This window comes from Panthera tigris, chromosome A3, assembly GCF_018350195.1.
Source record: "Panthera tigris isolate Pti1 chromosome A3, P.tigris_Pti1_mat1.1, whole genome shotgun sequence".
Classification (NCBI taxonomy): Eukaryota; Metazoa; Chordata; class Mammalia; order Carnivora; family Felidae; genus Panthera; species Panthera tigris.
This window is the reverse complement of record NC_056662.1, coordinates 1598678-1613786: the sequence shown is the minus strand read 5'-3', so window position 1 is coordinate 1613786 and position 15109 is coordinate 1598678. Positions and strand designations below refer to the sequence as shown.

The window sequence follows — 15109 nt, the reverse complement described above, 5'->3', positions numbered from 1 at the left end:
ACTCTGGGGCAGCTCTGGAGACCCACATACAAGCTCCCTGAGACCAGCCTCTTTGACATCAACCGGATGTGGCAGGGGTGGGGGGGTGGGGGCGCTGCAGCAGGGACCCAGGTTTCCACTGCCCACCCCAGCCCGATCCTGGCCTGGCTGTGGGGCTTCCAGCAGGTTTTCCAGGCCTCAGTTTCCCTACCTGAAATGTGGGCTTGACATCTCTTATATCAGCTGTGCTGGGCTCAGAGGAGAGCACAAGGTGAGCCCAGGAGCCCAAGGGAGGTGACGCTTCTGTCCCAGGAGGGCTCTGTGGCACCAGCCCCCTCTCAGCCCCTCCCTCCCCTGGGCCAAGGGCAGTGGGCAGGCAGGAAGTGCAGGGGGCCCAGCTGAGACTCCTCCATTCATCACCCACCCCAGCTAATCCACACTCCAACTGCCCTCCTCCCCTCCCCCAACCTCTCCTACCAGGACTGAAGGACTCAGGTTACACCAGCCCCGGGCCCCCACTCTCCCTAAGGTTCAGCAGGGGTGTCAAGGGGCCCCCGGAGCAGACCCTACCCGCCCCTGCCCCCGCAAGGGTAACCCAGGCCCCCAGCCCTCAGCTGAAGTCCAGAGCGTCTCAACGGCCCTGCTTCCCTGGTCAGGTGGTACCGCTTGGCCCATTCTCCACCTACACACTTGTGGCGGGGTGGGCATGCCTCCAGGGGGTCTTCAGGGTTGAGACCACGTCTCCCGAGGGAGACGGAAGCCCACAGACTCAGCACCTGCGGGGCAGGGACGCTGCCCCCGATTGAGTCTGCATTTCCCATGCTCAGCTCCAAATACCATTGTTTGCTTGCCCGCCCCCCGCCCCCAGGGTCCCACCAAGTCCCTAGACCTCCAGAGAGAACTTCAACCCTCTGCTATCCGCAGTGACGGCCTCCTGGGTCTGGCCCCTAACTCTAGGAACACCCGGCCTCAGCTCGCACCCCAGCCCCACCCCCACCCAGCAGGTTCCAGCCTGTCCCGGGGGAAGGCAGAGCGGGCCCACCCCCTCCGCACAGGCAGCCGCTGTGGAGGCCAAGTCCCGCCCTCGCCGGGAACCCCGGGACTTGGGGACACCGGGGACCGGGCACCGGGCCCCCTCCCGCCCTGCCACGGCCCGCCCCGGGCACGCTGCGTCCCGCCTTGACGGAGGGGGACGCACACTTCTCTGGCCGGGCCCGAATGGCCGAGCTGGGGTCCCTTCCGTTTCCCGAAATGCGGAACCAGGGCGTCCCTACTAGACGTGCGGGCTTCGGTCCGCACCTGGGCGCTCCCCGCCAAGTCCGCCCCGGCGCCCGGGCCCCCGCCACCCCGCCCCGCCCGGCGGCGACCCAGTCCCGGCCCGCGCGCACCTGGATGGTCTGGTTGGGGTCTCCGCCGGCCACGGGGCCGCCCACCAGCTTGCAGTAGAGGTCCTCGGTGGGGCGCGGGGCGCCGCGCGCTGGGGCCTCCTCGCCGCAGGTGGCCGACGCGGTGATGCGGGCGCCCTCGGCCAGGTTGAAGTAGGGCGGGTGCAGGCTGAAGCCGCCGCCCGCCGCCTCCCGCGCCCGCGCTGCGCCCAGCAGCGCCAGCCCGGCCAGGAGCAGCGGCACGGGGCTCCGGGGCCCCCGTGCGCACCCCGCGCAGAGCCGCGCGTCCGGCCTCGCCATCTTCCAGCTCCGGGGGACCACGGCGCCGCGGGAGCCCGGCGGGAGTGCGGCGGCGGCCGGCGGCTCGCCCCGCCCGCGGACGTCAGGCCCCGCCCCGGCCCGCCCGGGCGCCCGCGTCCCGCGCCCCGGGGAAGGGGCGGGGGAGGGGCGGCCGGTGGCCTTAACCCTTCGGACCCCGGCCCGGCCGGCCTCCCGGAAGGGGCACCTGCTGGCCCGGGGCCAGGCCGTGGGGACGCGGCCCCACCGCGGCCCCCCTCCCCACACCCGCCCCGGGGCCTGGCTCCCGGTCCCGAGCGGCGCCCCCTCGGCCGCGGCGCCCGGCCCGCTCCTCCCAGCCCGGCGGCTCCGCTCTTGGTTTCCCTAACTTTGGGCACCTCTTGGCGGCCGAGCGCCCCCGGCGGCCCGGGGGCAGGCGCTGCGCCGGAGAGTCAGGCGCGCTCGCCCAGCAGCCAGCCCTCGCGGTCTGTCCCAACAGCGGCCCAGCCCGTCCACGCCCCCCACCCCAGAACCGGCACACCGTCCAGAGCGACCGCCCCGCCGGAGCCCGGACTCTTGGTTTCCCCCCGGGGACTGGACCTCCGGAGACCCCTTGCAACCTCACCCTCTGTCGCTGGAGCTTTGGCTTTTCTCTCCTACTGCCCCCCGTGTGTGCATCATTCTGCAGGTGGAGAAAGTGCGCTCTTACCGGCCATGACTGGCCACGAGTGGGGGCCCTAAGGAAATCCCAACTGCAGAGAGGGATAGGAAGACCCGGACCGGAGACCCCAGGCGCCCCTGGGGCGGCCAGGTCAGATTCGACCTGGCTAGCTCCCACCTGCACCAGGCTTGGCTTCGAGATATTCTGGAATAGGGAAATGGACCAAGAGGCACAGGGCACAGGTGCCCACTGTGGGCCCCTGTGGCAAAGGGAGGGTGCTCAGAGCCCTGAGGGTGCGGCGAAGATTGGCTGCAAAGGACATGTATTGAGCACCTGTGGGGCCCCGGGCCGGCTGCGAGCCCACCCTTGTGCCCGGGAGGTGCCGGTGGCCTCCGCCATCTTCTGCTCGGGGCCACTCCCTCGCGCTGGGCAAGCGCTCGCTCTCTGGAAGATGCCTGGGAAATGAGACGGGGTCTAGAGGCCAGAACTCAGTTTCGGTCCCAGCTGTTTCTGGGTTGGGTGGCTGTGGCCACTGGGTCTCCTCCCCTCGGGCTCCTGGCCCAAATCGGCCTCATGGGGAGCCTGGGGGATTGGGGAGGGGGTGTTGCGCAGCTGCTGAGCTGGCAGCTCCCCCCATTCTCTGAGCCACGCCAGCTGGGTGTATGTCCCGCGTGGGACCCCCTGGACGGTCCTCGGTGGCGGGCAGCCGGTCCTCGTGGGGTCCTGCAGCCACAGCTGTTCCGGAAGGTCGCACTATCATCCACATCTTTCTAGCTGTCCCGGGCCTCCCGCAGACCCTGTATCCCAAGGGAGCTGGGAGGCCCCTTGTCTTCCAAGTTGGGAAACAGGCAAGGGGGATGAGCCTCCTCCGCCCCCTCAGTCCGCCATAGTTTTGTCCTTCCACCTGGGGGAGGGTAGAAAGAGGCGGGTACCTTTGTAGGAGAGATTCTGAGCGGGGGAGGAGCCGGCCCAGAGGGCGGCCGGGTGGGCGGGGGGATGCGGAGATCTCTGGGGTCCCCAAGGAGGCAGGCCAGCTCATGAGCTAATTTCTGGTCCCTTGTGAAGGACAGAAAGCCACCCCCGGGCAGTAGCAGAGTTCCCAGATGGGCAATTTCAGCTGCCCCCACCCCGGGTCCACCCCCCATTGCGGACCTCACTGCACCGCGCCCTGGCCCGTGGCACCCCCTTGATAGCTGGGGGTCCTGGTGGTCTGGGCGCGGAAGGCTGGGAACCCACCCCCACCCCAGGTCAGCTTCCCAACGTCGCTGGAGGGGCCGGTGGGCAGAGGTGGTGAGTGGGAGCCCTCTGAGCCTAGCGGCCGGGCCTCCCAGTCCGAGGGCATCGAGCAGCCCGGAGGGTGGCTGCCAGAGAATGTGCTGAGTCAGCCAAGGCACCCAGCGCAGGGAGGGTTAACCCGGGACTAGCTGCTTCCCGGCAGACAGCTGCCCTGGGAGCATCTGGTGCCTGGGAGGGTCGGGGGTGACGTGGGCAGAGGAGAATGTGGTGAAAGGGGCTGGGGGAGGTGCCCACCCTCTGCCCCCACCGTGTGCCAGCTGGTGTGCCCAGGGAGGGGAGCAGCACGGAGGATGGAGGTGTCACCCCCGCCAGGCTACACACTGGCTTCTTCCAGGGCACCTCTGGGGGGAGGTGGGCAGGGCAGGGGAGGGGAGGTCCAGCTCTGCCCACCTCTACCCGCCTCTACCTCTGATACCCATGTCCTGCTTCTGGCAAGTCACCCCCAGGTGGCCCACCCATGTCTCCCGTCTTCCTCTGACTCGCAGGCCAGCCAGCCACTTTTCCTACTTACGAGTGGGGAAACTGAGCCCAAAAGGTCTGGGGGTCAGCCAGGAGGGCAAGTGAGCAAGGAGGAGGGATTTGGTCATTCATTTTCTGCCCCCCGTTTACTGGGCACCTTTTGGGCACTAGTCCCTAATGAAGTGCCCCCTTGTCCCACTGCCCTAGCATCGTGTCACTCAGTCCAGGGTGGGCATCCCAGGGTGCGCTTCAGGATGGAGGGGCAAGGACGGGCGCAGCCTGTCTTCCTCCTCCTGCGAGATTCTGGCCACCGCCGGATGGGAGGTCCCAAACCAGAGCCCTCCCCACCCAGCCCCCAACTGTGCGGTAACTGGGCCCTGGGGGGGAGGTGGGGGCAGGTGGCAGCCTGAGGGGGTATGTCTGGCCCCGGCAGACTCCTCCTCCCTGGGCCAAACTGCCCCACCAGAGCCCCTCCCCCACACAGAGCCCCCTGCTCAGCCCCATCCGCAGAGCAGCTGTGGGGGAGGGGAGGGGCAGGCCGGGCACACCTGACTCAACCTGAGCCTAGTAAACTCGGGAAGCCTCTCCGGGAAGCAGGGGCCCCGGGTGCCCACTGGCTCCTCGTGCAGGCCGCATCATCGTGGCCACAATCACTAACAGACGGCGGTGCTGGACCCCCCCCCCCGCCCGTACCCGCTGGGCCCTGCACCCTTGGAAGAAGCTGCACCGAGGGGTGTCCCCGCCTCGCTGTGTGAGGAGGAGGCGGCCAGGCGGCCAGGCTCTGGTCCGTCGCTGGGAGAGTTTGTCTCAGCAGGAAGAGGGCTCCTGGAGCAGCCGGCGGCGCTGTGGTTGGGAATGTCGCGGAGCACTGCCTCGGGAGGCCTGCTCTGAGGCCCTTCCAGGGAGCCCAGCTGGCGAGAATGTGCACCCCGTCCTCGGGCAGAGAGGCTGGGAGCGGGCACCAAGCTGAATGGCCACCGTCGGCCCTGGTCGAACCCAGTCGAGTGGGAGGAGGGACGCAGACCAGATGGGCATTCTGAGGACTCCCAGCTGGGAGAAGGCCTCGGCAGAGGGTTGTAGACCCAGCAGGACTGGGAGAGTTCCCGGTGCCCTCTTGGCCATCGCTCAGCCCAGAGCCTTCCCGTGGCCTTTGGCTGCCACAGTGGCAGCGGGCCCAGAGCTTGGGGCGTTGAAGGCCAGTGGGCAGAGGACAGGCCTGGAGGCGTGGGGGCCAGGACCCGGGGGCTGGAGAGGGGGCCAGAGCCGCAGCTGAGCCCCTCCCCTTAGCTAGGGGCACCGCTTACCTCCTGGGCTACCGCCTGGGTCCAAGCCCTCCCCGAAGGACAGAGCTAGGTGAGAGCCCTGGCATTCCTGGTGGGAGGAGGGCCCGGGACACGCCTCTGGTTGTTCCAGAAGGAGTGGTACCTTGTCCTCCCAGCCTGTGGCCCCAGCTGGCCATCGCTTTGCTCTCCCTGGCTTTGAGGACACGTGGTTCTGGGATCGATCACCCTGGGCTGCCCGGCCAAGGCCCCTACTCTGGGAGCCTTCTGACCCCAGAGCTCCAGGAGGGGTCCCTCTCTGCCTGCTGTGTGCCCAGCCCTCAGGCCATGCCCCTCACACTGCCCACTGCAGGCCTGACCTGCAGGCGTCCTCATGGTGGGAGGTGAGAGGTGCCCCGGAGGGGGCACAGACGGGCTAGGGTGCGCCCAGGGGCCAGGAGACCAGGGCTGGCCAGTCCCCCCGATCCTGGGCTCTCCCAGGAGCGTCCCCAATTAGGCTTGCCTTCTCCCCAGCTGGTGCCCTGGACAGGCCGGCTGCCCTATAAAAAGCTTGCTGACCGGGGCTGCTCAAATCAGGGACTTCGTGGCTCTCCACAGAATGATGTACATTCAGTGTACAGAGAGTCCTGGACCAGGGGGTCAGAGTCCGGGGTCTAGCCTGGACGTCCCCCTCCTGCAGCCTTAGTGACTCTGGGTGGGTGTGGGGAGAGCCCTTCCCACAATGATGTGGAGCTGCCTGGTTTTGTGAAATGCACCGAGAGCTGGAAGGAACCAGAAAGGTCAGCGTTGTCAGAGGCTGCTTTTCGTGGGTTGGAACTCTTGTGATGACGGCTATAGGCTCCAGGCGCCTGCTGGCCGCTGGGTGCTGGGTCCTGGGCTGGCCCTGCGCTGTACCCGTCCCCCCCTCACCGCAGCCCACCGGGCCCTGTGGAGCCAGGAGCCTCCCGGCTACGCCCCTCCGTCCAGCCGTCCTTGGTCCTCGCCCCTCTCGTGGGACTTTGGCCTCGTTACCTCCACCTGGGACACCACAGAACCCCCCCACCCCTTTGTCTGGCCTCGGGTCTGGCCCCTCCAGGCACCACCCCGGAGAGCCAGTGGGCGTTGGCCCCGTCTCATTTCTTGGACTCGTTCATTTTATTAAATTAAATCGCAGCTGTGTCCTGTCTGTCAGTCCAGCCGTATCTCCAGGCCTGGCAGAGGGCAGGTGCCAGAGAGCGGCCACGGCATGAACTGCCCTCTCGGGTTTGCCTCCCCCGAGGCGGCCAGGCTGCGGCTCCCAGAGGAAGGCTCAGGCTCCTGGGAAGAACCCCTCATGGCTCCAGTGACCGCACTCCTGCCCCCCGTCCTGCACCCCCTCGAGGCCCGGGGTCTGTGAGCTGGAAGCCAGGGCTAGTAGGGGAGGGTGGCACCTGCGATGGGCCAGGAGTCTGCATCTTGGCAAGACACCCCTCCACTTGAGGACCCCCCTTGGCCTGCAGAACGAGCTTCTCCAACAAGCTCCAGGCCCCAGCCTCGGGGGAAGGGAAGGACAGGGCTGAGCCCCAGCATCACTGTCTGGGAGGCGAAGGAAGAGCCTGGGCCGGTGATGAGGTTGCTCTTGGCACCCCAGCCCCGTGCAGCTTTCTCCGGGGGGGCCCCCATCAGGGCACCTCCTAGCACCTTGCTGGGGTGTGAGGTTGGGGTCCAGGCCGTGGGGAGCACACACCACCGCAGCGGCCACATCGGGCACCCAGGGCGCCAACACTTCCGTGGGGCCGTTTTTATCCTATCTGACCTTTGGCCCCAGTGCTCCGCCACCCCATCCGCACCACCTCCCTCCTTCACAGCGCAGACGGGGCAGCCCCGGGGGAACAGGTGAGGGGCACGGAGGGAAGGGTGGCGCCCGGGGGCCCCGAGCCCCAGCCCAGGACGGGGCCTGCCCCTGCCCTCCTCCCTCGCAGGACCGGGCTCCGGCCAGCTCCTTCCCCCCTCCATCCTTGGGGGCCTGGCCAAGCTCTGGTTCCCATGGGGGGCAGGCGAGGGTGAGGGCTCTGCCGCTTCTCCAGGAGGTGCCCGCAGACGGCCTTATATGGCCAGGAGTCCTCAGCCCAGGAGGAATCTGATCCCCTGGGAAGGGCAGGGCCAGGGCTGCCGTGAGCCAACGGCTGGGAGCGCCTCCAGCAGCCCCCAGACCCCAGCCTCCTGGGCCCGCCAGCCTTCGAAGGGAGCCAGATTCGCCCGGATGCCTTCCCAACTTTGCGACATCTGGTCGGGGGCCCAGAGATAGAGGGGCGCACCTGCAGCTCCCCATGGCGTCTGGTCACAGGCAGGAAGCAGGGTCCCCTGAACCCCACTGGGTCTGCACCCCTCCTGGGGCAGAAACCACAGCAGCCCCCGATAGGTGGGGCCCTCTCCCTTCGAGGGACTGGCCTGGGACCAGCAGCCCTGCTCCAGGCCTCGACCAGCCAGGCACACGCCCCCCCACCCCAAGCCCTCTCCTCCGGGCGGCCTGGCCCCGGCCCCTCTCAGAGCAGCGGGGGGCCCCCCCGGAGCCAGGCCTCACCTCCCTCACCCTCCATCCTTTTCCTCATCATGGCCTGCTCCTCTGTCTTTTCTCCCTCTCCCTGTCCAGGCTTCTCCTTCCCAGGCTGCGGGTGCGCTCTCTGTGTCTCTGTCCCTTCCTCTGTCACTATCTGTCTCTGTCTCTCCTCCCCGCCTGATGCCCTAGATCGGCCAAACTCAGCCACTCGGGCAGCCCTGGGCACCCCCACCCCCATGTCTGGTCTCAGAGTGCTGGGGTCTCCTGAAGCCTTTGGAGAGGACTCATTTCTAACAAGGGACAGCAGTGGTGGTGACAGGGTCACTCCTGCCTGCCTGCACAGCTCTAGTCACAGGGTCCCAGCAGCTGGCTGCCAAGGTCACGGCTCCCCTGGGACCCTGAGCTGACAGACCCCACGCCCCCACGCGGCCCCAGGACGCAACAAGTAGGGGCGATTTCTGCCTTGTCATCTCCCACCCGCAGGCCACCTGCCAGCCCACGGGGCAGACCCCCAGGGAGGCCCTGGGCCGAGGGCAGAGGGAGACCGGTGGTAACGGCACCCACCCCCGGGGTTTGGCGGCAGCCATTTTCCGGGCCGGCTGTGGAGACCGGGACTCTTGTCCCCTCCCCTGCTGTCTGGGTAAGCTGACCGAGGCAGGGACCCGGAGCCACGGCACCTGTAGGCCTCCCCCAAGTCACTTACTTGGGTGCGTTTCCTGAGGATGATGAGGGGGCCCCTGGGTCTGCCATGTGCCTGCACCTTGCCGGCAGGCTCTGGGGTGGCCGCTGGGAATCACCATTCCGTTTCCCAGAAGGGAAACCGAGGCTTGGGGAGGAAAGGAGCCAGGAAGGGCCGGAGAGGCGCACACCCGCGGTGTCGACAGCCGTCCGTCTGGGAGGTGCTCTGAAGGGGGCGCAGCGACAGGGCCACGGGCTGGCCGGGGTCGGTGCAGCGGTGGGAGGCCTTGGGCGGTACGTGCCCATCTGTCCTGGTGCCTCGCAGACATCGGGGAGCCCTGGCCTGGGCGCTGTCCGGGGGCTCAGGCCCACCTGCCCTGTGGCCCCCACTGAGAAACGGGGTCCCTTCTCTGCCCGCCTCCGCCGAGAGGACTCTGGGCCTGTCAGCTCAGGTGGCTTTTCGGAGGCCAGCAGCCCTGTGGCCCCTGTTGGGAAGCCATCAGCCCTCAAGCCTGGAGCCGGCCCCTTCACCATGCCCCTGCACCACACCCCTGCACCATGGTCCCTGCACCACGGCCCCTGCACCACACCCCTGCACCATGGTCCCTGCACCACGCTCCTGCACCACACCCCTGCACCACACCCTTGCACCACGGCCCCTGCACCACACCCTGCACCACGCCCCTGAACCATGGCCCCTGAACCATGCCCCCGCCCCATGCCCCTGCACCACACCCTGCACCACACCCCTGCACCATGGCCCCTGCACCACACCCCTGCGCCACACCCCTGCACCACGCCCCTGCACCACGCCCTGCACCACACCCCTGCACGACACCCCTGCACCACACCCTGCACCACACCCCGCACCACACCCCTGCACCACACCCCGCACCACACCCCTGCACCACGCCCTGCACCACGCCCTGCACCACACCCCTGTACCACGCCCTGCACCACACCCCTGTACCACGCCCTGCACCACACCCCTGCACCACAGCCCCTGCACCGCGCTCTGCACCATGGCCCTGTACCACGGCCCCACCTCAAGCCACCCCACATGGCCCCCAGCACCTCAGCCGCTGTGACGGAGTTCCTGCGGCCAGGAGCGCCCCTCCCCACCCGCTCTCACCACCTGCAGACCACGGCCCCAGGACCCGCCCCTTTCTGTTGCACATTTTTTCCTTTGTTCACTCAACTCTTTAAAAAAAATTTATTTCTTTCATTTCGTCATTTTGTTATTTATCTTGTGTCTGGAGTCCCGTGCTGAGCAGGTGACCCTGTGGCCACAGCCTTCACTCTGGCCTGGAGGCCCCGCAGCAGGCAGGCCAAGGGGGTCAGGGCTCAGCACCTGACCTGCCGCACGTCTCCGGCAGTCCCTGCTCTACGGCCACCACGCGGAACGGAGACACCAGACGGTGGCAGTGCAGCCGCCGGGTGACCCGGGCCTTCCGCTGCGCAGACGTACCAGGAGAGATGCAGGCACGTGTCTACACAGCTCCTGTCCACAAACATCGAGGGCCGCGCTGTGCACAACAGTCCCGATGTCCGCGCATGGCGAGTGGGGGACCAGGTGTGGCTCCACGTGCTGTGGCGCACGCGTCAGCCCAGAGAGGCGCAGAGTCTCGGCGCTGCTACGCCACGGGTGATTCCTGGGAGATGGCTTCTTTGCAGGGGCTGTGCAGGGACTGGGAGAGGCATGGCTCGATGGCTGGCCTTTCCCAGGCATCAAGAGGAGCGTGGATGCCAAGTGGGGGCCATGAAGGCACAGCATACGCAGGAACAGCGCCCATCGGGCCTCCAGCAGAGATGGTGGGGGCAGGGATGCGTCCGGGTGCCTGCGGACCCACCACCGCGTGGCCTGCCGGTCCCGTGCTTCCGGTGACACGTGGGCCTGTGTTTAGGGCCGCGGTGAACCAGAGACACCAACCCCGAACAGTGGACTGACTCAGCCTGAGTGTGTGATGCCACTGGGTCCCGTCTGCAGAGATGCTGAGTCACAGCCCCTCCTGCCCTGTTCCCTGTGCAGGCCCTGGTCACCGTGCAGGGGGCCTGTGGGCTCGCGCCCCAGAGGCCCTGGGCCTCACCCCTGCACATCCTATAGGTGGCCTGACCCGGGGCTGCCCTAGGGTCACCAGTGTTTCAAATACAGCTGACCCCCAACCACGTCCCTCCACCGTCACCCTGATCTCATTCAGGGGGCCCTCCGGGATGCCCAGTAGGTGGGGAGGCTTGGAGGTGCGCGCCCAGCCAGTGTCCGAAGCCTCCGGCTCGGGTCTGGCCTGGCAGAGAGGGGTGGGCTGCTGAGAGCCCCTCCAGGATCCTCTGGGGTTGTCCTCTGCCCCAGGGGTGAAATGAAGGTGGCTGGGCTCAGCTCCAGGCCTGTCTGCCTCCAGCAGACATTTACAAACATGTGTCCTGCTCCTCCGGGGGAATGTAAACACAGGGAGACGTGCGGGGTGCGGGGCTCCTGTCAGGCCGCTGCAGGGCGGGGGGTGGGCGCGGTCCACTGGGAGTCCAGTCTCCTCGAAAGCGGTCTGGGCCCCCTCTCGGAACCTGCGAGTGGCGGTGAGGGGGGCGAAGGCTGGGAGCTGAGAGCCACCCCTCCCTCGGGGCCCAGGTCTCCCGCAGCCCACCCTCCTAGCTCTGTCCTGGGCTCGCGGTGCGCCCTGAGGTCAGAGGCGTCCCCCGCCCCACCGGACTCCTGTGTAAATGGGGCCGATTGTGTTTTCCTGCCTCGTTGTCGGGCCAGCCCCTCAGCAGCACCAAGCCACCCTGCGCCCAGCACCCAGTGGGTCATTAGGCAGCTGCTGTCTGGTGCCCTCGTGCCTGGTGCCGGGCAAGTGTCTAACATGCGTCATCTGATCGGATGCCCACAAAAGCCCATTTTACAGACGGGGGCGCCAACAATCGGAGAGGACATGTGTGACCCTGCCTGTTGAGGCTCGGGCCCCGCTGACCACGCCACGCTGGTAAGTCCTGACCCTGTCTGCAAGGGACTCATTCCCCACCCGGGAGGTTTGCTCACGGCAGACGGTGTGGCCCACTGCTCTCCAGCGACGGCAAACCTGAGTCCTGGCAAGGCCCCGTGGCCCCAACCCCAGGAAGCAGGCCCCTGGGGCCTGCACAGTGATCTGGGTCACTCAGGAGGCTGGTGCGGGCTGCTCCCGGGCCCGCTGTATCTCTGCCGGGAGTGCACTGAGCCCCATCGCCTGCCCACCCAGGGGAGGAACGTGGCAGGGGCTGCTGCAGAGAGCTGAGAACCTGGCAGGAGAGCCTCTGCCTTCTGGAATTCCCCAGCCCAGCACCTCTTCCCGCCCCCACTCCAGGGCGCCCATCACTCAGTCTTTGTCCGCAGGGGCACTGGGGTGGCCGGTGTTAAAGGCGTGGCACCTCTCAGGGCTGGTCACTCCGTGGCACTGTCCCTCCTCGGACATCCCTTCTCTGACCGCCCAGCCTATGTAGCCCTTCAAAACCCTAGACCAGGCATTCTGGGCCCGAGGCCTCCCGAAGGGGCCGTCGTGGGCACCACGGGCGGCTGGCTGAGCAGCGCCCCTGGCCCGCACCCACTGGTGGCCAGGAGCACCTCTCCTCCCCCCAGGTGTGATGTCCTGGCAGGGATCCTGGTGGGGGGGACAGCTCCTGGGTGGGACCCACTGTCCTACACCTGAGATGAGATGCTTATGGCCTTCTTCCTTGGGTCACGAGCTCTCTGGGGACAGGGACCATCGGTCTCGCACACTGTAGTGTCCGGTGCCCAGCCCGGGCCCAGGACAGCTCCCGGCACCACTGCCTTCCCACTGCCACTCACACGAGGTCCTGGCGGGTGGAGGTCCTGGTGGGTGGAGGGGCCGCAGAGGCCCAGAGCGCCTGCAGAGCTGGGGGTGGGGAGGGGCAGGAGCTGGCGGCTGGCCAAGCCAGCCGGACAAGCCCGGGCCAGACCCACATGCCTGGGACAGGAATTTGGATTCCGTCACTTTCCACCTTGCCTCTGGGCCTGTTTCGGCAGCTGCTGATGCACCCTGCTGGGGGCAGGGCCCAGCTCAGCGCCCAGGGCTGGGGACCTGCCCATCTACCTGTCTCGTCCAGCTCAGGCCCACGGGGCGTGTCGCTGGGGCACAGACGAAGGTAAGGGATGTTCTGAAGGTGCCCGCGCCTGAGACCCCACCGGCCAAGCTCCTCTCCAGCACAGAGGCCGGGGCCTGGCTGTGATCATCTCACCCGTCAGCCCGCGTGGCCCCAGCCATGTGACGCTGGGGGTGGGGGAAACGTCCTCTCCCTCGGTCTCAGCTTCCTCCTCTGTAAAATGGGCTCACAGTGTTGTCATGGGGCCTCTGTGGGGCCTTCCCCAGCTGCTGGTTCACAGGCAGGAAGCGTGAACCTCCCTCAGAAGTGCCAGGCCCAGAGCTCCCTGTCCTGGCTGCCTGGCCGGGCGCCGGGGACACCCACTCCTGCGGAGCCCGGGCACAGGCGGGCTGAGACCTGGGCAGTGCTGCAGGGTCACCCTCGGGCCCACTTCCCACGGGGACAGCAGCTCTCCGTCTCCCTGACCAGAGCGCTCCCCCGGGTGTGGCACCGTTCCGTCTCTGCGCCGCTCACCGGGCTCCCAGCCGCCCCTGTCCTGTTGAGCCCTGACCTCCACCCATGGGTGTGGGGACAACAGCTCCGACCTCCTGATGGGGAAGCAGAAGGGGAGAAGGCCTAGGGGCAGGGGGACGGCGCCGGAACCCAGGCCTTTCCCAGGTCCCCCCGCCCGAGTCACTGCCTGGACGTGGGGGCTCCGTCCGTGCCTGGGGTCGGACCCTGGCCTGTGCCCCGGGGGGCTCTGCTGCCTGCGCTTTGCCGTGCTTTCCCATTGAATCTGGATCCCCACCCGGTTGGGCTGGGACGCGCTGGCCTCCGGCCAGCCTGGCAAACCCTGTGTGTCTGCGGGGACGAGCCAGCTGGACGCCCTGTGTGTGCTTCGGACGGAAGGGCCTCCTTTCCTGTCACTTGGCTCAGACCTCTGTGGCCAGCCCCCACAGGAGGGGTGGGGCCAGGAGGCGGGACAGTCTTGGGTGTCCGACCTTAGTACCCCCTGCTGTCAGCTGGCCCCTCCAGGTGGACCCGGTGCACAGATGAGCCCCAAGCGCCTAGCTCAGCCCCCACCGGACTCCCCAGCACGTCACCTGTGTCCTGAGAAGGCCTGCATGAGCCTCCTGGGAGCCGGGGCAGGGGCGGTGGGGGCGGTGGGGGGTGGGGGGTAAGGGGACCGGCCCCACCCAGAGCCTGACTCCATCCTGCATGGTCATGGGGAGCCCTGCCCGCCTAGGTGAACAAGCGGAGCGAAGCATCCAGCGGGTGGAACACTCAGGATTTGTATTTGTGCTTTTTATCATGTCTCAATGAAAAAAATCAAATAGAAAAACAAAATGACAGATACGTAAAAGAAAGCGAAATAGTAAACGACACGATGAAAAAATAAAACAAGGTAAAATAGAACGGACGGGGCACTGGCCTGGCCCCTCCACGCTCCCTGGGGCCCCGATAGGCTGAGTAACGATGCCAGATGCCCTAAGCTCTGGGCCAGTTATGTTGACCCATATGGGGAGTGCCGCACGCCCACCGTGACCTCCCTTGACCCTCATCAAGACCAGGGAGGGCCGGTGACTGCCTTTGTCTCTCTGAGGTCAGACGATGATCCCAAAGCCTGGGAGGCTGTGGGGCCAGGCCCTGGTTGGTGGCTCACTGGCTTGCACACTCCCCAAGCCCCAGGGAGGTGAGCCAGGCCTGCTCTCAAGGGAATGGAGGGCAGGCCGGAGGGGCTGGTGGCTGTAACTCCTGGGCAGGTCTGGTCGGCCCTGACCTGCCGCTCACCCTGGCCCCCGCCCCGGGCCCGGAAGGAGGGTTTCCTGGTTCTGGCCGGTTCCCTTCCACACACAATGCATTTCAAACCGGCCCGGCTGTGCCTGGCCCAGAAACAGCTGCTCTGGGAGGAGGAGGGGGAGGCGCCCCTGGAAGGTTGAGCTGCCCCACGTCTCAGGGCCTCGTTTACCTGTGCATGCGGGGGCGGGGGGGGGGGGGCTGCAGGACGTGGCTGCTGCACAGACACCAAGCAGCTGCTGTTGGCCGCCATCGCCCTCCCCGGGCAGCCTGAACGGGGACCCGTATGAGATCGAGCTGTCTTTGGTGCAAGCTGCCAGTCACCAGCCTACGATTCAAACCCAACCGTATGACCTGGAACCACATTGTGACAACAGTACTGGTGATGATGGTGATGGTGGTGGTGATGAACACTAGCAGGCTGGGGGTTTCCTGAGTGCCGCACTCGTTCTGAGCACTGCATGTGTTAACTAGTTGAATGCAGACCACCCAGCCCTGTGGGGTGGCTCTACCATTGTCCCTACTTCATGGCCAGAAGGAGGCAGCTGAGTAATTTATCTGAGGGTTAAGAAACAGAGGGACAGTGCAAGCTTGACTTGTGATCCTGATGTGATATTGACAAGTCAAGGTTATCGAGAGCACTTGGGAGGGTAAAGTGGGGCAGAAGCAGGTGTATACTTTTTTCTTTTAATTTTATCAATTTTTTTAAATGTTT

General features: G+C 66.9%; 1 protein-coding gene across 1 annotated transcript in view; it reads right to left on the bottom strand.

The window, feature by feature from the left end:
• Positions 1-1664, bottom strand: part of LAMA5 (laminin subunit alpha 5) — a 51770-nt gene extending 50106 nt beyond the window's left edge. Inside the window, exon 1 of the mRNA XM_042979978.1 lies at positions 1368-1664. Coding sequence (XP_042835912.1) covers positions 1368-1664 — 297 coding nt within the window. The remainder of the gene's footprint in view (positions 1-1367) is intronic.
• Positions 1665-15109: the final 13445 nt, after the last annotated feature.